Genomic DNA, 23,807 nt, shown 5'->3' with positions numbered 1-23,807 from the left:
CTAAGGCCTGCAGAACAATGAGACCACAGATGACACATGATTCCCGTTGAGAGGAAGGGGGGGGGGGGGGGTAGAAAAGACCCCCTTCTCAAATAATCATATAGTATCTTATTGTCCGAATTCCAAATTCCTCCTGGAGGCGGGACAAACATTTTGAGTTTAAAATCTTAGACCCGAACACAGAATCGCTCTCTGGTCTTCTCTCTTGTGATCCTCTCTCTTGTGATGCTCTCTTTCGGCAGAACAAGCCGGGTGGAGCCGACGATGGTTATAGTAACCACGTAGACGCAGAGACAAATGACCCAAATCAAGATATGGGTTAAAACAGATTTAATTGAAGCCATCTCGTCTCACTTTTCTTTCTTTTCTTAGTTTGTTTCTTTTCCGTTAAAAGTCTCGGTTCTAAGTTAAGTGTTGCTGCAAAGTTTCGTTTTAACGTTTCAACTGCAAAACCAGCTTTCAACTTCAAAGACTTTCATTCATCCGCGCCAACACACCACGTGACTGGCTGTCCAAAGTCTATCCAGGCACACGAGAAGATCAGCCAAGCAACGGACCGGGGAACCCCCTTCACGACAAAAGGGAACCCCAAAGCAAGGACAAGCAAGTACCTCCAGACTTTTAGCTCAACTTGCAGGTGCATTTTAATATCAAATTGAATTACCCGCCTAAGAAACGATAAAAGGGTGAAATTAATTATTGATGGTTCGTTCAGGTCATATCTTTTAAGTGCATATAGAAACTTGGGATCTCACCATCTAACTCCTAAAACTCATTCTTCCTCACTCTCTGTCTTTCTTCAACTTGTATGAATGCGTGTGCGTGTGTTTGTGTTATATTAGTTTTATGTGTGTTAGTCATAGGCTTATAATCAATAAAGTATTGTTTGTATTTGAAAAGAGAAGCATTACTTGTGTTATGTGCTTACAGATTTATTGTCTTGAACTTCGATCTAAGTTACCTATGCTTTGACCCTTGATTTATTTCTTAATTTAGCTGTTAGCTGGGAATTAGTCTTTCTTGGCCAAGAAGATATTATATTTCCTAGAATTAATAATTGTTTATGCTTTCCGTTCATTGTATGAACTGATAAACTGATCAAATTATTGATTTTGCTACAGTAAATTCTGAAAATAATTCAATTATTAATTATTGATCATAATCCGTTATGAATAATAATTAATTATATTTATACGTGCGTATAAACGCTACATTATTTATGGTGGAGAAAAATGCGGGAAGTTTAACCTAAATTGTAAGCATATACCAAGTAATTTATCTTTTCATATTGTGCGGATGAGAGATCCGAACCTGCGAAAGTCTGTGTGTGACGGATGGAGAGCGCGCAGCGCGCGCCCTGTTTGAATGAATCTGCTGCTTGAGAGACGCACCCCTGAGAGAGCTGTTAATCTAGTCTGTCTGCCTCCATATATGTTATTTTTATATAATATAAAATATCACACAACAATAAGGTGAGAATTGAGCGTGTTCCTCAATTTCTGAAATACCTTGATTATAGCTTACTGACGTCTGCGTGTTCCAGCGTCTGTCAAAGCTATACAGGTGTGTGTATCAGCCAGAGAGCTTAACGAAATTATACTGCAGTAATTAAAATAACTATATAAGAACGATTATTCTCCTCACAGAGCGATGAGCGTGTTCCTCATCTAACGTTATATATATTTTTATCCGATTTACAGTGCGTGTTCCACTGCGACCCGTGATAAACATAGAAGCAGTTATATTTATCTGATTGTCAATGCGTGTCCCATTGCAATCCTAGTAATAAACAGCTGTCTATGTTTGCTTGTATGTTTGTGCCTGTTCAATGAATTCTCGGGTAAACACTGCGTGTGTCCGAATGTAATTGAATAAGAGTCATTTTAAAATTGTGTTCAAGTAAAGCTTGACGTGGAACTTAACCAACAGTTAACGTTAAGAACCCTGTTGTTCGTGTGCTCAGATAAACTTGCACAGAGACGATCCGCCGAGGTCGCCATCGTTCCATCTATTATAACGCAAAGCTGTCGCTTGCTTAAAGTTAATATCACTCTTAACAAACTGAGTGAACCCCACGTCGTAAAACCAGCTAAAGCTACGAGTGGTGTATTTTTGTACAGTTTGAAATGCGCCGACATTTCCCGTAATATGATCGACTGTTACTGTACATGCATATTCTATGAACATTGTTGAAATGCGCCGACATTTCATGTAACATGCGTAACTGTTTCCTAACTGTTGCAATTCACATGTTTACCCACTAGCGTTCGTTTCGTTGCCATAGTTACGATCGTGACACGGAAGTCTTAACCAACGCTTCCGGGGGAACTCTGACCTCTCGCATGATCAGAGCCACAGTGTAAACAAACCCTTTTGGTGGCTAAGCTAGCTAGCCCTTTGCCAAGCTAACCAAAGCAGTTGTTTACAGTGAGGCCTATATGCTAACGCCTTTAGCATTATTTACGGTTATCAGTAGTATTAACCTCAATGGTTAAATAGTGTCTGTTTGAACAACGTTAAAGTGATTTAACCATTTAAACACCTTGACTTTCCACCTGTTGGTCTTTTCTTCTTTCTTATTTACCTTTCCCATATCTCACTTAACCCATATTTTCCTTGAAAAGGAAGTCGTTTGCAATTATTAATTCCTTTACCTGCATTTTCCTTGCAAAAGAAAATACTGGTTTATGATTATTAATTGTCAAATTCGAATTTGATTTTTTTTTAGGGAATTATTAAATTTAAATTCTATTTTTCTTAACAGGTAATTTCTAACGATTTCTCGATTTATTTTTAATAAATCTAATTTCATAATTTCTAAATTTTTCTTTTAGATCTAATCACTTCAGGCGGTTAAGTCTTAAACTTTGAAAGTTAAGAACTTATTCCACCAACATTTTCCCTATTACAAAATATTGTTCGACTCATACTTGCTTCTTATTGTTATTGCGTTGTATCCTCCTTTTCTCATTTATTTCAGTTGTGGTTATAAACTTAACCATTCTATTTTACTTATTCATTTACCCCTTTATTTAATTTCCCTTTCTTATTTTGTCCACTATCATTATTACTTTCTTTCATCTTCATTACCTCTTCCTTTTTGCTTGGAAGTGACACACCTGAGCCTCAATAGGAGACATTGGTATCTCACTACGAGTTTCAAATAAATCAGAGATAACCCTCTCTTACAAAAGTTTATTTGTGAATGTTTAGTTGTTTGGCAACTGTCAATTCTATACTCGTAGTTCGACAAAGGCTCCAGCCATTTGTGGATCCAATCTCCTTCCCTCCTTTCCCTTCTCACATCTTTCCGGTGCTGTCCTGCTTTATTCCATCCCATTCTTCGCACTTGTAGGGAACACACCTGAGAGAACCATCAATCGATTCAAAAGAAAGAGAAAGACAATCTTTCCAAAGAAATCATTAGGTATTTGATTTTTTTAATCAAACCCTCTCTGTTCTCCTCACTCTCCCTGCATCTGTGTACGCAATTTACAATTTGACATCTCATCCAAGATCAATTAACAGAGACAAGTGTTGAGCAACCGTCGCCTTCAAAGCATCCCTGCTGTAAGCGGCCCAACTGACGGTGTGTGGTGTCAATCCTGTCAAACTCAGAAAAGAGGTATCAGGATTATTATTGTATTATTTTTCGTTGTAAACGTAAACAATAATATTGTTTAACTTTCTGGAAACAGATTCTCTTTAATAGGAAGCATTTACGAGAAAAATAATATCTCTCCTAGTTGAGAATTTTCTTTCTTGTTTTTCTTTTTAAATTGGTTTTTAACCTCTTCCTCTCTTTTTCCCTTACTCAGTTGAGTGACGTAGTCCTCACATCACGAGCTGAAACCAGCTTTTCATTGATAGAAAATATTTATAAAAAATATTTCTCCCATTGAAAAAAAAAACCCTTTACAAATTGAGATTTGTTTTAACCTTTTTCTCTCTCTTTCCCTCACTCAGTTGAGTGACGAAGTTTCCCCATCACTAGCCTACCTGTCTACACTGAGACCAACACGTAGACATTACAACATTTCACTATTAGTGTATCGTCACTGAAACGACACTTAGCTGTTCAACCACATATAGGCTTACATTCCACACAGGTCTGTGTCAGTCTCTTCACCCAGCGTGCCAACATGTCGTGGACGACGAACCCCAGTGCCCAAAGGGACGACGTGGACGCCTGGCTCAGAGGCATTACAGACTGCCTCACACCAAAGACAATTGAACTGTTATTATTTTTAATAATAATCATAATTCTGAGAAGATTCCTGACACGTGATTCAAGCCAGAACCACAACCACGTGGAACTAACCAAAATCACCTGTTCCTTAAGTAATGCCTTCACAGCCCAGCTGAAACTAAGCGACAAGCACATCACCCACCTCCAAGAGGAGCTGACACGTGCCCAGAGCCGCATAGACAAGCTGGAAGTGAAAGTCCAGGACAACTTCAAGTGTCAGACCACTGAGTTCCTGAGAGAGCTGATGCACACTCAACACTGCACAGACCAGCTCAAAGCGAAAGCTCAAGACAAACTCAAAGTGCCTGACGAAGCGGAGCAAGAAACAAAGAAACAAGTTGACAAGCTCCAAGAAGCCCTTGCAGTCACTGAACGTGACAAACTAGAATTAAAGACTGTCCAAAAGCACCTGGTAAACCAACTCCAGTCTGCTGAACATCAGCTAGAGAAAGCCACAGCTGACATTAAAGATAAGAACTCTGAAATTAATGCTCTGAAAGACCACCTGGAAAGGTGCAGCGCTGAAATGGACCATCTGACCCAACAGCGAGATGACGCCAACGACGAGCTCTACACGGTCAGAGATGAACTCCAGCACATTTTCCAACAGAAACCAGAGCCAAGAAGGGAGAGACCTCCCTCAGCATCACCCCTGCTGAGCAGAACAGAGTCCTCCATCCAAGAACTGGCATACAGTAAAAGAAGTGAATGGCCACAACCAAAAACGTCACAGGCCTTCACCCCAGAACTCTTCCCTGCTAACAAACGAAGAGAGCTCACCCAGGCAGACTCCAAAGCTGCACAGGGGATGACCTTTAAAGATCTCAACCAGCTGGTGAAGAATATCACTCAGTTCAACCCGAACTCCACAGAGGGTCCCGACATCCAGACCTACATCAGAGATATCAACTTCCACCTAGAGGTGAGACCACATATGACTGACAGAGACAGATTCTACCTCCTCAGATCCACATCCAGTCCAGAGGTACGAAGCTTCCTAGACAGACAACCTGCTCATGTCAAGTCAAACTACCAGCTGCTATGTGAGACACTGATTAAAGAATTCACAGGCCCAGAGTCGGAACACGGTGTGTTAATCACTATGGAAACCAAACAAGGTCGACAAGAGACTCCCCAAGCCTACTACCACCGCTTTCGACAAGCCTACTTAGGTGCACATAACAAACCTGAACTTGAAGAGGATGTGAACTTCAAAACCCTCTTCCTGAGAAACCTGCACCCCGGATTGAGTCATCATCTTGGCATCATGGCCTGCCCAGGCACAATGACAATTCAACAGCTACGTGACCTGACACACAAGGCCTACATCAAACAAAAGATGAACTCAAAGAAAGGTTTGAAAACATCCACAGTGTCAAACTCCATCAGCCAAGACACAAGCCTTGCACTGGAAGACACCCAGTGGCATGACAATACCACAGTCCTTCGTAAGGAGCACAGAGAACGTGACTCCCATGCCGATGACACCTACCACACTAACCGCATGGAAATGCCATGGGACCAGCCACGCTTCTCAAGTAACCCACAAGAAGGAAACCACTGGAAACCTAACTGGACATCCAAAGGCCATCAACCAGGCATCCAAAAGCACTCCATGTGGGTACTCAACAACGAAACCCACCTTGGCACCACTCAGTTAAACACAGCACTGAGTATGCCCAAGAACCAGACAGTTTACCCTCAGAAGACACGGAGCAACTAATGAGGCAACTGAAAGTGTTCATCGGAAATGAGGTAGACATGGATGACGAACAGGATGGCGGCGATGGAACGGAAGACCACCGTTTCATCTGAAACACCTTCATAACGAACTTGACGACCACTTGTTCTACAACAACACAGAACAAAGTGGCCTCTCACAGTCAACCACTGACAAACACCCAGAGGTACCAGAAAACACCATCCTGGCTACCCATCACTCATAAAGAAACCACCAAACGAGCTCCAAACTCAAGAACCACGTGTGTGCTACAGCAACAACAGTACGCACAGAAGGTCAGAAAGTCTGTCACAACCAGAAGGCACCATCGGAGGAATGCAACAACGGACACCAAGTTTCGCACTACATCTTCACACATCCGTGCCAAACTACCTCCCAATGTCTGCCAGAGAACTTCCTGCCTTACTGGATTGACCCCCAGCAGATCACAGAGGATCCCTTCTCCCAGGCAAAGATGCAACAAGCTCATCAAAGCTAAGCCATCAAGCAAAAGGGGGGAGCAAAACAGACTGAAACAGATCTGACCATACATACATACATACATGCACTACACGACACCCCTAACATACTCACTTACATACAGAAGTTAACCACCTCTACCGTGCAAAACAGTCAACAAATATGTTTTCCCCCACAGGTAGAAACTAACTTCAGAATCTAGCTTAACAACTTAGCTACACTTACCATAGGAAACATGGTAACTACCCATCCAACAAGTACACCTGAGAACACCTCTCACTCCATCATGATACCTGACACCTTAGCTGCGCAACCGTAGTTATAAACCATATCAGGAACACTCAACTGCTTTGTTTTGTTTTACTTCTTCCTTCCTTTCCTTCTTTTATTAGGTAAAATGCCTGTCCACCCCATAAGGGTCAAGGTCACAATAATAGGATTGACACACCACTCCTATATTTGTAAGTCACCTTAAAACGAATGTGAGCCAGAGAACTCCCTGCATCATTCGTATCACAAATTGAAAGGTAAATTGGTCTAAACCTAGAACAATTTAGAAGAGAATAAAACAAACAAATCAAATTTAGTCACAAAGTTGATCAATCACCGTACCAAAACAAACGAAAATAACGGTCCTAAAATTGAATTAAACTTTATTCAACGTGATTGACTAAATTGAGAGAGTGAACCGGTTTAGGCCTAGGTAATCTAATGCCCTGCACCAGTAAAGTGACCAGTCATGGAGGTGTTGTCTTGTTGTTTGCTGTGTGTGTTTGCTTCCTCTACCCGTTTCTCCAGCGTTCACTGATGTCTTCTTCTCAACCCATCATCGAACGAAGGGGGGATATGTAGCAACAACGAGAATGCAACCCACACGAGTGAAGCGTTCGTACATAATCAAACACAAGAAACTGCATATTCCAGATTAGCCCCAGGCTATGAGGCAAAATACCCTTTTGTTGTTTAAACTAAAGGGAGAACGTTGTCAATGTTTTATAATTTGGCAAGAACAGATCTGTTCAGGAATGGTGAAACAAGAGGCCCTAACAAGGAGTCACCTGACCCCTGCGACTAAACAGACTGAACCATTCAGGATCCCGAGCTAGTTTTCCCCTCATCAATTATTATAACTCCTTAAGGCTGAAAAAGTGGACTTGCATACAAAATCCCCTTTGTCTTGAAGACAATTATTGCGAACTGAACCCTCACGTGGTAAACACCACGGATGCGACAAATGCTGACCATAAGGATACACACACACACATAAGGACTTTCCTCCAATTCTCCAATACCAATAAAACTCATCCCAGGACAATTCTCGATGGACTTTGATTATATGTTGTTTCTACAATATATGTGTGTGTCTCTCATATGCTTAAATGCCATACAAGTCATGTAATTGTTTTGAATATTAGAGATACTGGAATGAAAGTGTCGTGTTTCCTATCATTATGCTCGTATGTTTTTAATTCAAAAGATGGCTTGATTGAAATCTGTGTAAAAATGTTTATGTTCTTATAATTGTAATAATGTCTAAACTGTCGCCTCTTGTTCTCTCTGCTAAGGCCTGCAGAACAATGAGACCACAGATGACACATGATTCCCGTTGAGAGGAAGGGGGGGGGGGTAGAAAAGACCCCCTTCTCAAATAATCATATAGTATCTTATTGTCCGAATTCCAAATTCCTCCTGGAGGCGGGACAAACATTTTGAGTTTAAAATCTTAGACCCGAACACAGAATCGCTCTCTGGTCTTCTCTCTTGTGATCCTCTCTCTTGTGATGCTCTCTTTCGGCAGAACAAGCCGGGTGGAGCCGACGATGGTTATAGTAACCACGTAGACGCAGAGACAAATGACCCAAATCAAGATATGGGTTAAAACAGATTTAATTGAAGCCATCTCATCTCACTTTTCTTTCTTTTCTTAGTTTGTTTCTTTTCCGTTAAAAGTCTCGGTTCTAAGTTAAGTGTTGCTGCAAAGTTTCGTTTTAACGTTTCAACTGCAAAACCAGCTTTCAACTTCAAAGACTTTCATTCATCCGCGCCAACACACCACGTGACTGGCTGTCCAAAGTCTATCCAGGCACACGAGAAGATCAGCCAAGCAACGGACCGGGGAACCCCCTTCACGACAAAAGGGAACCCCAAAGCAAGGACAAGCAAGTACCTCCAGACTTTTAGCTCAACTTGCAGGTGCATTTTAATATCAAATTGAATTACCCGCCTAAGAAACGATAAAAGGGTGAAATTAATTATTGATGGTTCGTTCAGGTCATATCTTTTAAGTGCATATAGAAACTTGGGATCTCACCATCTAACTCCTAAAACTCATTCTTCCTCACTCTCTGTCTTTCTTCAACTTGTATGAATGCGTGTGCGTGTGTTTGTGTTATATTAGTTTTATGTGTGTTAGTCATAGGCTTATAATCAATAAAGTATTGTTTGTATTTGAAAAGAGAAGCATTACTTGTGATATGTGCTTACAGATTTATTGTCTTGAACTTCGATCTAAGTTACCTATGCTTTGACCCTTGATTTATTTCTTAATTTAGCTGTTAGCTGGGAATTAGTCTTTCTTGGCCAAGAAGATATTATATTTCCTAGAATTAATAATTGTTTATGCTTTCCGTTCATTGTATGAACTGATAAACTGATCAAATTATTGATTTTGCTACAGTAAATTCTGAAAATAATTCAATTATTAATTATTGATCATAATCCGTTATGAATAATAATTAATTATATTTATACGTGCGTATAAACGCTACAATAATAATAATAATAATAATAATAATGATGCCTGACTTTTGTCGTCAGTGAGTCAGTGAGGATGAATCCAATGAATGATCATGACTTGCTTAGGTTTTTCTGATTGCCGGATGAGGATTTAAATCATAAAAAGTCATTTAATATCAATATTTACAACGCATTTTCTAGCCAATTAAATAATTAAGAGCAAAGTATAAATGACTATAGATAATGACTCATGATTTTATTAATTTCCAGGCCTGAGATTTCAAGTAATAATTGTTCAAATGCATTATATTCATAAAACCATTTCTACATGAAAAAAGAACAGTCATATAACTAATGCCACTACCTATAAAAACAAAACAAATAAAAAATGCAAGAAAGCATAGAAAAAAAAATGTTGACATATGAAGGACACAAAATCATAGAGGGAAACTCTCTTAAATGAACCCATAATATCATATTTGATTTGCAAAATATAATATCATAAACATGATCAAAACTTTGCTGTAAAACCTGTTGTACTCGATCTACTACATGCCTTCTGTCGTCTGATTGATAGTTTATTATTTTTTAGCAAGTAAAAGGCCTTTTAGTACAACTGTACAAACGTCCCCCTTCAGCTCGTGGTTCACAATGTATTTTTGCAGTGAAATCTTTAATTTTTATAAAGTAAACGTAAAAGTAACTTTGATATTGTTAGTAATATTTGAAGATGAACAATTACTGCACTGTAGCAGTTTAGGTTTACTTGATTATCCATTCAATATTTATTAGAAAAAACATGTTAAAATGTGAGTCTCAAATATGATCATCAGGCTTTTGAGGAACGTTTATTTACTCATCTCTCAATCATCTTTGTATTTGCATTGAATTATGTGTTCTAAAACTACAGAGCTTTGATCATAAACCTATTAAAAAAGCATTTAAATATCATCTTACTAAGATATATTATTGGCAGATATAGAGTGATGACTGATGTTTATATGCATTTTATGTAAGTACTGTATCTGCTGTACTGTTATAAATATCTCATTGATTTACATTCAAGCATCAGAATTTCATCTTACTTTTTGGCCATATTAATATCAGCATCTGCAGCAAAATGAGAATTTCAGCAGTAATTGCTAAATGTAGGAGTTTTTTTCCTCCTTAAGTGTGAGATCCATATTCTCACTGTATCATGAGTGTTATGACCCTATGGTTTGTTTGTTTGTGTTTTGTTTTCTTTGTAGGAACGTCGTCTGATTGGCTCCTGCAGGCTGATTGATGCTGTCTCCTGATTGGTGCACAGTACTTTAAAAAGCACGTCATCACTTCCTGTAGAGACAGCTTGTGTTGTGAGCAGAGAGAGTTGCACTGGAGGCAGAGTTTGTATGTGTGTGAAGAAGAGAGTTTTAGAGACTGTGAGTAATGATTGTTTGTGTTTGGTGTATTTGCTTATTTTCTGACACTGATTTCAGATTGCCCTCTCAATTTGTCAATAACACTTGGCTTTTTAAATATATTGTAAATATTGAGGATTGGAAAGTAAGGAGTCTGATGGCATTTGTTTATTGTGAACTTTTCTGGCGAGGCAGTTTAGTGACGGGCACTTTTGAAACGCACTTCATGAAGATTCAAAAACTTGGCGACTCATTTGTTTTGAACCACTGAATCAAAGTGTGTATCAAGCTGCCAAAATCACATAAATGAGGCTTCATTACGTCATACGTTTTAAAATTTCCATAATTTCTGTAAACTTTGTACGGAGTAGTTTGTACGTTGTAGTTAAAGGTCTCTTATTTATTACTGATACTGATTAACCAAACTCTCCATAGAACAACAAGCCCAACAATTCAATGAAATGACACATATTATAAAGACACTTCATGTTTAATGGTATATGATGATTGTTGCATCTAATAGATTACCTTCAATAAACCATCTACAAATGTTTTGTAGCCTAAAAGGTGTTCTTGTTTTTTTGCATGTTGAGTTTTCGCTGCATTTACACTGTTCTGACCAGCAGGGGACGCCAGTGTGTGGCGATTTAAAATTGATTCAAAGTTTCAAAAAGTTTTGTTTCTCCCATTACTAAGACCATTGTGTTCGTGCATTGTATTTTCTTTTTGTTAGATTTAGGAAAGGGTGATAAAACTAACAACTATTTTGGCTTTGTCATGTCTTTCATATTGCACCCTTTTCCCCAGATGGGGCGCAACAATGAGCTATAAAAGCCTGATGTATCAAATATGGTCCAAAAAGCTTTGCAAACTATTTTTAGTTTGTTTTTGTTTTTTTGTCTAAAGGTTCAACAAATTGTTCCAAGTTTAAAATGTGTGTGTGTGTCTATTTAACTATATTTTGGGGGCAAATTTGTACCCAGAAGTGACCAAAACCTCCATTTAGGCACGTCCTCATTTGTAAATCTGGTATAAAACTAAAAAAAGTAATTAAAAGGGGTTTTTTAATGCAGAAAGTTGTGTGTGATGGGTAGGTTTAGGGGTAGGGTTAGTGTAAAGGGAGGGAATATACAGTTTGTACAGTATAAAAACCATTACGTCTATGGTTGTCCCCATTTAGATAGCTAAGTAAACGTGTGTGTGTGTGTACCTTGTGTATCCCAGAGCTCTTGCGGTCTCCAGCGCGGTGAGGCTGCGTACCCCTCTCACACAGTACAGCACAAAGTCTGAGTCTTCTCTGTGAGGCTTTGTGATGCCGTAGAGCTCTCTAAACTGATCTGGGCTCAGTCTGAGGGCCTGCTCCACCTCTCTCACTACATCAACAAAGGTACTGTCACTCATAAAGTGTGTGTGTGTATAGAGCTGAACTGTGTGACTTACAAGGAATGTTGGTTGCTCCTGGAATGAAACCTGCTTCCAGCTCATGCGGCTCGCGGACATCGACGAGCTGGACGCTTCCAGTGGACATCATGAGCTTCAGCTGCTCGTACGTCACCACACCATCTGAAACACACAACACGTGAGTGTCCACAATCTACTGCTGATGATTCATATCCAGTCTGTTCTATCTATACAGTCATTACACACTCATCACTGGATATCTGATATTTTGGTTATTGATAAATCCAGATATATGAACTACAGCAACTCTAAAAAAGGTTCAAGTGATTTGCCAAAACGATATCTATTGCTTTATTTCACACCTAACACATTTTTTGGGGGGATTGGTAAACATATTTTTTTTTAAAAGCCTCTTCTGCTCACCAAACCTGTATTCATTTGATCAAAAACACTGTAAAAACTAATATTATGACATATTATTGCAATTTATTTTTTACTTAATTTATTTCTGTGATCAAAGCTGAAATTTCAGCATCATTACTCCAGTCTTCAGTGTCACATGATCCTTCAGAAATCACTCTAATATGATGATTTACTGTTCAAGAAACATGTATGATTATTATTATCAGTGATTCATTGATTAATAGAAAGTTTAAAATAACTATTTAGCCTATTTAAAATAGAAATATTTTAAACATTATAAGTCTCTGTTATTGTCACTTTCGATCAATTTAATGCTTTCTTAAAGGTATTCATTTCTTTAAAAAGTTATTAAAACAAAATCTCTTGCTGAACCCAAAACTTTTGAATGGCAGTGTGTGTTGTATCTAAATACTTTATGGGAGCGCTTTATTTAGATCTAAACTTGATTCTAGTGGTGATGGTTTATCATTCAGGCCATCGTGAGTGTGATTGTCAAATAATGTCCTAGAAAAAAAAAATCAGCTCATTTAAAACATTAAAGAGAAAGGATATGTATATGACAATGCTAAAAAGAGGGTTGGGCCTCCTATAGAAATGTTCATTTTTTTTTATTTAATCTGTTTACCTTATATTTCTTTGTTATATTTAAATCAATATTGTGACTCCCCTGTCTTCAAAGAGTCAATTCTTAAATTCCTTATTTTGCCCTCCGGCCCTGATAAACTGCAGAGTTATCAAAAAATGTGTGTAAACTCACGGGAATCTAGATTTTCACACACAGTAAATGCTGATTCAGTGACTTGAATCCGTTATCTTCACGTGTGTCACAACTAAACCAATATACTCCCTGTGGGAAACGGGCTTGTTAAGTTGGTTTTTACTACCAATTTGTTTTCACCAAAAATAAACGTAGCGTATTAATATGATATAGTTATTATGAATATCACAAACCTGCCAAGAACACGCCTGGATCAGAATAAATAACATTTAAGACTATATTATTTTTAGACATTGTTCTGATAATTAATCATTGGCTTTAAATAGCCTATGACATCTGCATTTTTTAATTGCCATGTTATTACTTGCATTTTGCCATCAGTACCTGCTGAAAAACCAGTTTAAAGCATTTGTATAAACTTCTGAGCATTTATATTCTATATCCCTCTTTAAGGCCTACAAGTGCATGAACTTTAATGTGCAACTGTCTGGAATTCTCGATATATATTTAATGCAAAATGATCGAATCACTCTGACCTTATAAAGATACCTATGGAAGCCCTTTTCTTCCACTTAAGAAAAGAAAAATCATGCATTGGTAAATTATAATTACGACATTTAAAAAGTGATGAGATACAAATTTTCATGGATACAAAGATCCATAATTTCTAGAAGTCACAATTATGATTTACTAAAGCATGACTTTTTTCTAATGTGGTAGCATAGATCAGACTTGTTATTGCATGATGCAACATTAAACCTTTATTGGTGACCCATGAGTCACTGACCCTACGTGCAAACTCGCATGCTGTATCCTACTGTGCGTGATGTTATGTTATAATCACAAAATGATTTTGTTTCGGATATAGGCCAGTGATTATTAACTCAATACTAACTCAGAAAACTCGATACTTTACCTCTATTTAGAGGTTGGTTGTTAGATGTTTCAGTCCATTTATCGCAGTTGTCAGCTCCGTTATCACACTTATTTGCTGACACAGACAGAAGCAGGAGCGCCACGAGAGCGCGCACACCTGAACTCACGCGCATTACTGTATTCATGTCTATCTTGTCTAAGAGAAGATCGATGCGTGCTCGTGTACAGATAGAATTAAGTCTAAAAAGCGTGGACTAAAGCAGCGTATTGGTTTGACCATGTATCATCTACGACTGAGGCGAATACACGGATCTGAGTGTCACTGACAGCGTTTATTGTGAAACATGAAGCAAGTTTTTTCCTACAGGTGGCGCTCAGTGGCTCAAAAGCCGCTTTTATTTATGTGGGCGTTTTATGATTTACTGGAGATGTTTCACTATAATCGTTTAAACCTATTAATTAAAATGAGCAATATCTGTAAAAACCACGAAACTTGTCCAAAACCATTCATTCAACCGTAAATGCAATTTAAAACAAATCCTTATGTAGTAGCTAATCACAATCGACTGTGGTCGGTTTTGAATCTGAAAAGCGCTGAGATTTGCAACACTTACCTCGTGACTCTGTCGCTTGTATTTCTACTTCTGCACTGGTCTGGACAAATATTTAACTCTTTAATAATGGCGGTAAGGAATTTTAATAGCATGTCAAACGGGAAAGTTTACAATGTGTAATTAAAATGGTAAAAGTTGTAAATTCCATTGGACTTGACCAATCAGAGCGAACGCATGGGCTACTAAGTCCCGTCCCCAATTGTTTTTTTTTTTTCTGCTCATTTTTGTGCTCGTCCTCCCTCAGATTAAACTAAAAAGAAAAGAGGAAAGAACCATTAGAGATCCAATGTTATATTTCATAAATATATTTAACTTTAAAAACTAACAATATTAGCTTTATATATGACTTAGCTATATATCATGTTACGGTTTTAGCCTAATTTTATAAAACAGTTTTTTTTATCCTCCCCCCGCCTCTTCTGAACACATGGTATATTCTGGTGATGATGGCTGACTCATAGTCATATGATCTAAGCAGCATAAATACTGTAGCAGTGTCAGTGCTTTCTGCGAATTTGGACTGTCTGAACTCGCACTTTTTTACCTCTCGACACCGATCAACGACACATTATTGCAATGGCCACCAAAATGGTTGTTGGAGGGCTCTCCGAGGAGAAGAAAGCCACTCCAGAGGTGCAGAAGATCTGTGATGAGGTGAGACTGATTTTTTACTTCTGTTTTGATTAGGGCTGGGGTAAACGATTATTAATTAAACGATTAGTCTGTCGATTATTTTATCGATTAGTCGACTAATCTAATGACTAATTGAACGATTCTTTTTTGTAACATGGAAATTGCAGGAGTGCACATTCAATGCACAACAATTTTGATCTGGTTCTTACAGAGTATCTACACTGTAAAATGTTTGGTAGGCTACTCAAATGAGCCCTATCACACTTGGATGTGGTGCTCATTTTAATGTTTTCAGTGCTCATAAAAAACATCTGGACTGATTTTTCGGTTTTGTTGACGGGGGTGGGGTTTACATGCGCTTCATAAGGCACACACGCACACTTGCACACACACGCAAGGTCTCTCGCTCTCTCCCTCGCTGCCGCGCGCTACACGGTTTGGAGCTCGCGAGCTCTAGATTCCGGGAGATTTGAACTAATTTGCGGTCATCAGGGAGCCGCTATCACTATGCGGGAGACTTGGGATGTCAACTCCATTTGACAAAGAGCGCAAATAACGACACCTTTACGTTTGGGACTAAATTTGAAGTATTCCCATACCTTCGATGATTTAGTGCGAGCTGGGTTTTTTTAGGACTTTTTCTTTTGTTGGGACTTTTGCATGACTTTGTTGTGAATTCTGTGAAGAGGTTGCTGTTTCGTCCTCGATTCTGCAATGTTTCGGTCTCCCACGTGTGTGTGGCGAGCTGTACCGCCGGGAACGGTGCAAAAAAATAAATACATAAATAAAGAAGCGTCGACAAAAAAATATGACGTCGACGAATTTTTGACGTCGAAGGACGCTCCGCTACAGGCCTAGTTTTGATGGCGTAAATCAGCTGACGTGGGAGTGCACGTGATGTTTATTTATTAGTTAGTATTAGCTATTTATTAGTACCGTATTCAGAAGTTTGTACGTTATTATGCTATATGTACATACAATATTAAAATAAATAAAAAATAATATACAACTATAAACAGTCAACCACCTTAATATTTATATATTTCATTATTATATTAAATTAACTTGCATTGTGTGATGCATTATGGAAGAATGCTTTAATTTAATAGCTAGTCGTCAAAGAGACAATTATTAAACTCTCAATTTTGCCTAAACCTGATATACAGTGACAATAGTGCAAAGTTAACAAAAATGAATGCATTACTTACTTTATATACTCAGGCCCCATCCACACTACTGCGTTTTAGTTTAGAAACGGAGAATTAAAACGAATACGATCTCCGTCCACACCAGCGTTTTAGCTGCGTATTAGAATTGATCTCCGTCCACATTAAAACGACTGAAAACGCGGATCACGTGACCATTCACCAACACTGGGCATGCGCGTGCCGGTGTAAACACAACTTCAATGATAAAATGATCCCACCATGCTCTGGGTTAACCCGAAACCGACGCTCCATGTACGGTCAACGCCGCCGCTGCACACGGGAATTGTCACAGATCGCTCGAATAATAGCTTGACTCCGGCGCATGTAGGCAGTTATAGCGTTGTAAAATGCAGAATTTACTTGTACAACAGCTGCTAGCAAAGATATACGCCATGACTGATGACACCCAATCATAGAGCCGAGCGCGAGCCTCTACTACGTCATCGTTTCTAAAGTCCTCCGTTTTGACCCGTCTACACTAAAACGCCCTCCGGAGATTCAAAACGAAAAACGGGTTGGCAGCGTTTCTAAACTTCTCCGTTTTGGGTCTCCGTTTTTGCCGTTTTAGTGTGGACGGGAGGTGCAAACGTAGCAAAAGGTCTCCGTTTTTAAACGAAAACGCAGTAGTGTGGACGGGGCCTCAGTCTCTAGACTCATGAGAATCTCTATATACTCACCCAAACACAATAAATACTGACTCAGCACCACTAATCTTCAGTAGGTGTTGGTTTGAGATGGGTGTGACACGGTAATTCATCAAATACTCTGTGTGAAAGAGTTTACTACTTTTTTTTTTTTTTTTTTTTTTTTTTTTGAAATGTAGCATAAGAATATATAATAATGTAAGAGTGAATATTATATCATAGTCTGTATCAAAAGGGGGAAAATAAATTATATTTTTATAAAAAATCACTATTTGAACTTTGTCGTCACTTCAAAGTTGACAAACATTAATTTATTACTTTGTCATTGCCTAACCTCATGAGAATTTCTATATTCACACCTGAACACAAACTAATCCATTGGTTTGAGATGGGTCGGGTGCGTCGCAGTAATTCATCATACTCTGTGTGAAAGGCTTTTTCAGTTGGTTTTTGCTACTTTTTTATAGATGTAGATTAGGGGTGGAACGGTACACAGAAGTCACGGTTCGGTTCATACCTCGGTTCAGACATCACGGTTCGGTACGATTTCGGTACAATGGAGTGAAAAGCAAAACAAAAATGCAGAAGGCATTTTTATAAATGTCTTAAACCTTGTATTTTTTTAAATAAGTTTTATTAATAAAGGCATAGAACCAGTTTATTTGTAGTGCACTGACAGTAGTTTTATATAATTAGTTTATTAATTAAATTATTAAAAAGACGAAAAGACCTTGAGATATGTTTGGTAATTGTACCTGAATGAATTTAAAATTAATTTGCTATTTCAGATCAAGATATTTGTTTTCCTTCATTTTAATTAACTAACTTTATTCTCATCTGAATTATAAATAATTGATTTCCGTATAAAATAATACTACCATAAAAACTTTTGTTAACAGTTGTAGGTTACAGTTTGACAAGAGTTTAGAGCAGTGGTCTCAAACTCACGGCCCGCGGGCCATTTGCGGCCCGCAGGGTGATATTTTGTGGCCCCCTACTTGACATTAAAGTTTAATGTTAGTGCGGCCCGTCGTTGCGTGTGCCGCGTTTTAAAAAAAATATTTTTTTTTTTTATCCCTTAAAGGGCTACCATAGATAGTCTCGTGACACGGTGGGTTTGTTGTCAATAGTTGTCATAGACAACCGCGAAGTACAAACATATTGCGCCTGGAAAAAATGAGCGCGTCGCTTAAATTATGAGCGCGCTTGCCGCGCGCCTACATTTGAAATAACGAACTTGAGCGCGCAAAATATGTGAGCGCGATATGTGAACAGGCCCCTTGGCGAGCTACCACCAATCAGACCACGAGCTACTGGCAGCTCGCGAGCGACGTGTTGGAGAGAGACCCTGCCCTAAAACAATGTGAGAATAATCATTTTGAGCTTGTAATATGTGTCCAACAGGTTCATAAGAAGGTTTGCTTTGATTTGTGCAGTCAGTAATTTGAGACACTATACATGTGAAAGAATTCAATAAGACGGGCAGACATGACTGCAAATATTTGTATTTCAAAAGCAATAATTGTTTTTCTAAGTATAATAAAAGGAAATGTGCCTTCAAAAAAACAAAAAAACATTCAATATCATTAATGTGTTGTATAAAGAAAATAAAAAGGACATAAGCAAATATAAATATCACAAATATGTGTTATAGACAAAGAAAGTTTGTAAAATGAACTTCAACTGTCAGAAGGACAGCTCATAAAGAACCAATCATGTACAGAAAGGAATGTTCAAATTCAGAGGAACAGTTCAGAAGAAACGTTAATAATAAATATTGAGAAGATTGGATCAGTTGTGCTCCTTTTTTGGAATACTTGAATACTATTTTTTTGTGGAATACTTGATGCGGCCCAGCCTGACCCCGACTCTACCTCCAGCGGCCCCCAGTTAAGTTGAGTTTGAGACCCCTGGTTTAGAGTGTGACAAAAGCACAATGTTGTGTTTTATTGCCAGTGTACACAAATATAAGTAAACAATTTGCAGTTTTAATGATGTCCTGTATGGAAAAAAATGACGGAGTATGTTTTTACGTTTCCACTGTTCGATCGCCCATGCCTCTCTCTCTCACACACACACACACACACACACTGTTCATCGCGCGATTCGCGCCCGCGCCTCTCTCTCTCTCTCGCGCGCGCGCGCACACACACACACACACACACACACACTGTTCATCGCGCGATTCGCGCCCGCGCCTCTCTCTCTCTCGCACGCGCGCGCACACAGACACACACTGTTCGATCGCGCCTCTCTCTCTCTCGCACACACACACACACTGTTCATCGCGCCTCTCTCTCTCTCTCTCTCTCTCTCTCTCTCTCTCTCTCTCTCTCTCTCTCTCTCGCGCGCGCACACAGACACACACACTCCTGCATTGCAATCTTGATCGCAGCCTGTTCATTGCTGCGTTAACAGTCACACCAAAAGCGAAATTTATCGCTATTTAAGAGTTTTTTTTATTTATTTGTACCGTGTATTCTGCGTGCAAATTCGTGCACCGAACCGTGACGCCCGTACCGTTTCGGTTCAATACGACTACATGTACCGTTCCACCCCTAATGTAGATTAAGAAGAATAAATTATAATGGAAGAGTGAATATCACAAGCATGTCTGGATCAAAAGAAGATCTTATATATATTTTTATATAAGTAAATATATTTTTATGAAAATGAACTGACTATAGTGCAAAGTTAATACAAATGTATGTATTACTATACATGTCATAGTCTAGACTCATGAGAATCTCTATATACTCACCCAAACACAATAAATACTGATTCAGCACTGAATGAATGACTAATCCTCAGTCGGTGTTGGTTTGAGATGGGTGTGGCACGGTAATTCATCATATACTCTGTGGGCTTTCTCAGTTAGTTTTTACTACTTTTTCTTTCTTTTTTTAATAAATGTAGCATTATAATATATATTAATGTAAGAGTGAATATCACACACATGTCAATAGCATGTTCATGGATCAAAAGAGAGGGGGAAAACAAGAAATTATATTTTATAAAAGTGAAGTGACAATAGTATAGTGCAAAGTTAACAAAAATCTAGCCATGTATTACTTTATATGTCATAGTCTAGACTCATGAGAATCTCTATATTCACACCCAAACACAATTAAACTACTAATCTGTTGATTTGAGATGGGTGTCACAGAAATTCATTTTATAATCTGTGTGAAAGGCAGTGTTTAAATGATATCATAAGAATATATAATAATACATGGGGGAATTGAATATCACAAGCATGTCTGGATCAAAAGAGAACAGAAAAAAAACAGGAAATTATTATTTCTTTATAAAAAATGGAGCCAATTTTCGGACCAGATTTAGATGAACCACATTTGCATTAAATATGAATTCTGCATCTTTTGCTTCAGGTCAAGTCGGCTGCAGAAAATAAGGCTGGAAAGAAGTTTTCAGTTTTCACTGCCAAATCTTTCACCACGCAGGTTGTGGCCGGGATCAACTATTTTATCAAGGTAAACTGGTTTTGCCATGTTTCTGCATATTCTGTGAATGATATATGTGCTGAAGTGTATTTATAGTGTCTTATCATCTTCAGGTGGATGTAGGAGGAGACTTTGTTCATCTGAGAGTTTATAAATCACTGCCTCACGCTGGAGAAAAACTACAGCTGCACGGGATTCAGACCTCAAAATCTCAGCAGGATCGCATTGAATACTTTTAAACCTATCGCTGTCTCATTCCCTCTCTTCACATACTATACACTTCCATACTGTATAGGTTCAAATATGTGATCTGCTCAATGCTGTTACAAAACTTTTATCCAAATGTACATCATTAAAATGAACCCAATACCGTGCCTTATTTTATGAGGACGAGTTTTATATGATCTTTGTCCACTTTTACAAAAGTTGTATTGAGGTGGAAGAATTACACATGAATACGAGTCATCATTCCAGATCTGTTTTTATAAAAGATGCTGCTTCTAAAATAAAGGGAAATAAATTTCATATTTCAAGTCTTTGTTTCATTTACTCCCTCCCAAAGACTGTGCCAGTAATAATAACATCACCAGTACATTAACTGTTATTACTAAACTCAAACATATGAATTACTTTTAATAGACTAACCTGGGTACATAAACACATTTTAAATGTCATATGAAGAAAAATTCGTACAAATTTAGTGTATAGGCTATAACTTTTACGGTGTATTCTGATAAAACGAGTGAAACCGTTATCTGTTCTAAGATCTGCAACAAAATAAGAACTAGTGAGCTGTTGCAGTTAAATATAATAACTGTTTGTTTCAAGATAAGATGAAAATTTGTACAAAATATAGCTAATCATCATAACTAAATCTGAACAGTTGCACTTGCAAATTAACTACAACATGACAACTGACCACTAAAACGGGTTTCTTTAGCAAACTAGTTATCAACATCGTGAAAATCTCAACCATTAACTTGTTCAGACAAAAGGATTCTGTTTCAAACTGAGGAGGTTTTGAGTGTCATATGTCTCTCTTTCTCATATCCTGTTTCTCATCCTCAGTCAAATTCACTGATGCGTTACATGCAAACGGTTCGCTATATAAAAAGCTCTTAACTTTTGATTATAGTGTCTATATATATATATATATTTGGAGAAGCTAGAAAATCAGACTTAGTTCAATTGTAATTATTTATTTAATCTTTGAGTCTTCAAAGCAAAAAAAAAAAAAAACAGGTTTGTGTCTATTCCTGAAATATCAGCTGGAATATTAGTCTCAAATAATAATCACAATTAAAAACTTTGCAATACAGCTGCATAAATTATAATGGAGTACATCATTTTCGTTCTATCTATCATTCTTTCTTTCTAGCCGTCTATCTATTTCGTTCTGTCGTTCTATCTATCTATGTTAAGTTTGCATTCAGCTGTAGAAACTATAAAATGCTTTTTAAGCATATAAAAGCAACAGGAACATTGTCACGGGAACTTCTGAAAGACGCATGATTAATCACACATGAAGTATTACACTGAGTCACACATCACATTACACCACATCTAAACTTTTACATGTTTTACTATTATGTTACATTTTTTTTAAGCCAAAAGGAGTTAATTTATTTATACTACACTCCCTTTAGAGTTTTCCTTAAATGTCTGGTTATTCCTGGTATTTTGGGACTAAAATATGTTTTGATAATATATGTTAACCCAATGTGATTTCTTGAAAGTCTCAGATAATTAATATTTTTAAAACCTTTGCATAAAGATATTTGTGATATAGTTGCACAAATTCTGAGAGAAAATGATGGCAATGATGACTAGATGGCAACAACATCAAAGACAAAAAAAAACCTGGCACAGCTTGAAACCATAATGCATATTAAGCATAAAACAAAAAGGAACATGAGCTGCCATGTGTCTAAAAGAAAATCTTGATTAATCACACTCGAAACAATTTAACATAATGCATTAATTATGAGTGTTAGGAAATATAACATTGTTCTGTAATAGTTTTTTGGAGAATGATAAGTCCAGGTCCTCAGGTATATTATCTGTACAAAATTTTCTTTACAAAGTTAGAGTTGAAAAATTAGTTGTATAAGTTTTATATTTTTGGTGTTTTATTTCCCTTCTGTTCATTTTTGTGTAGTATAATCCGGTTATTATAATTAATGCAGTGTGTGAGTTTGACCCATTCTGTGAAAATCTTCTATAATTTTTTATACCAATACTCCATTATACCAATAACATAACATTTTTCAAAGTTACAAAAAGGTCCAAGAATGACTGGAATGACCGCTATAGATTCATAACCTGTCTCTGAAGAGCTGCATTATTATAACCTTTATTTATTTTTACCAAGAAAGAAAGCACATTGAGTTCTGGCCAAGATTATCAGCACACAACTCACGTGGGTTTAACAAATAACATTCATCCATACGTATATAGAAAACACACTGGCAAATGTAAAAAATAAAATAGGCAAATCAATACATAAGTTAGGAAAAATCTAAAAACAGATGTTTCTGTCTCCAAGTTTTTTTTAAATCACTTTAAAAATGTCCAATGAAACCAACTCTGTGAGATTCGACTTATTGTGCAGATTATTCCAGCAGAAGAGACTGCAAATTAAAATGTTTTTTCCCAGTTCAGTCCACACCACTGGAACCCACAATAAGAAAATATCCTGAGACCGAACGCTATAACTACCTACAGATTGTTTTACAGATATACACTCACCTAAAGGATTATTAGGAACACCATACTAATACTGTGTTTGACCCCCTTTCGCCTTCAGAACTGCCTTAATTCTACGTGGCATTGATTCAACAAGGTGCTGAAAGCATTCTTTAGAAATGTTGGCCCATATTGATAGGATAGCATCTTGCAGTTGATGGAGATTTGTGGGATGCACATCCAGGGCACGAAGCTCCCGTTCCACCACATCCCAAAGATGCTCTATTGGGTTGAGATCTGGTGACTGTGGGGGCCATTTTAGTACAGTGAACTCATTGTCATGTTCAAGAAACCAATTTGAAATCATTCAAGCTTTGTGACATGGTGCATTATCCTGCTGGAAGTAGCCATCAGAGGATGGGTACATGGGGGCCATAAAGGGATGGACATGGTCAGAAACAATGCTCAGGTAGGCCGTGGCATTTAAACGATGCCCAATTGGCAATAAGGGGCCTAAAGTGTGCCAAGAAAACATCCCCCACACCATTACACCACCACC

At 37.8% G+C, this 23,807-nt stretch overlaps 2 protein-coding genes across 2 annotated transcripts in view; one reads left to right on the top strand and one right to left on the bottom strand.

The window, feature by feature from the left end:
• Nucleotides 1-14,412, bottom strand: part of LOC130078706 (thiosulfate:glutathione sulfurtransferase-like) — a 29,812-nt gene extending 15,400 nt beyond the window's left edge. The window contains exons 1-4 of the mRNA XM_056244303.1: nucleotides 14,276-14,412; nucleotides 14,044-14,243; nucleotides 12,026-12,148; nucleotides 11,796-11,958 (exon numbers count right to left, since the gene is read on the bottom strand). Coding sequence (XP_056100278.1) covers nucleotides 11,796-11,958; nucleotides 12,026-12,148; nucleotides 14,044-14,243; nucleotides 14,276-14,283 — 494 coding nt within the window. The 5' untranslated portion in view covers nucleotides 14,284-14,412. The remainder of the gene's footprint in view (nucleotides 1-11,795; nucleotides 11,959-12,025; nucleotides 12,149-14,043; nucleotides 14,244-14,275) is intronic.
• A 695-nt stretch (nucleotides 14,413-15,107) lies between these two features.
• On the top strand, nucleotides 15,108-21,088 carry cst14b.1 (cystatin 14b, tandem duplicate 1). Its single transcript, XM_056244312.1, has 3 exons — nucleotides 15,108-15,271; nucleotides 20,492-20,593; nucleotides 20,677-21,088. The coding sequence occupies exons 1-3, from the start codon at nucleotides 15,194-15,196 to the stop codon at nucleotides 20,800-20,802; spliced, it is 306 nt and encodes a 101-aa protein (XP_056100287.1). The 5' UTR covers nucleotides 15,108-15,193; the 3' UTR covers nucleotides 20,803-21,088.
• Nucleotides 21,089-23,807: the final 2,719 nt, after the last annotated feature.

The sequence above is a fragment of the Rhinichthys klamathensis genome, unplaced genomic scaffold, assembly GCF_029890125.1.
Source record: "Rhinichthys klamathensis goyatoka isolate OS25496 unplaced genomic scaffold, OSU_Roscu_1.1 h1tg000959l_1, whole genome shotgun sequence".
NCBI classification, from domain to species: domain Eukaryota; kingdom Metazoa; phylum Chordata; class Actinopteri; order Cypriniformes; family Leuciscidae; genus Rhinichthys; species Rhinichthys klamathensis.
The sequence above is the reverse complement of the archived record's forward strand: the minus strand, read 5'-3'. Positions and strand labels throughout refer to the sequence as shown.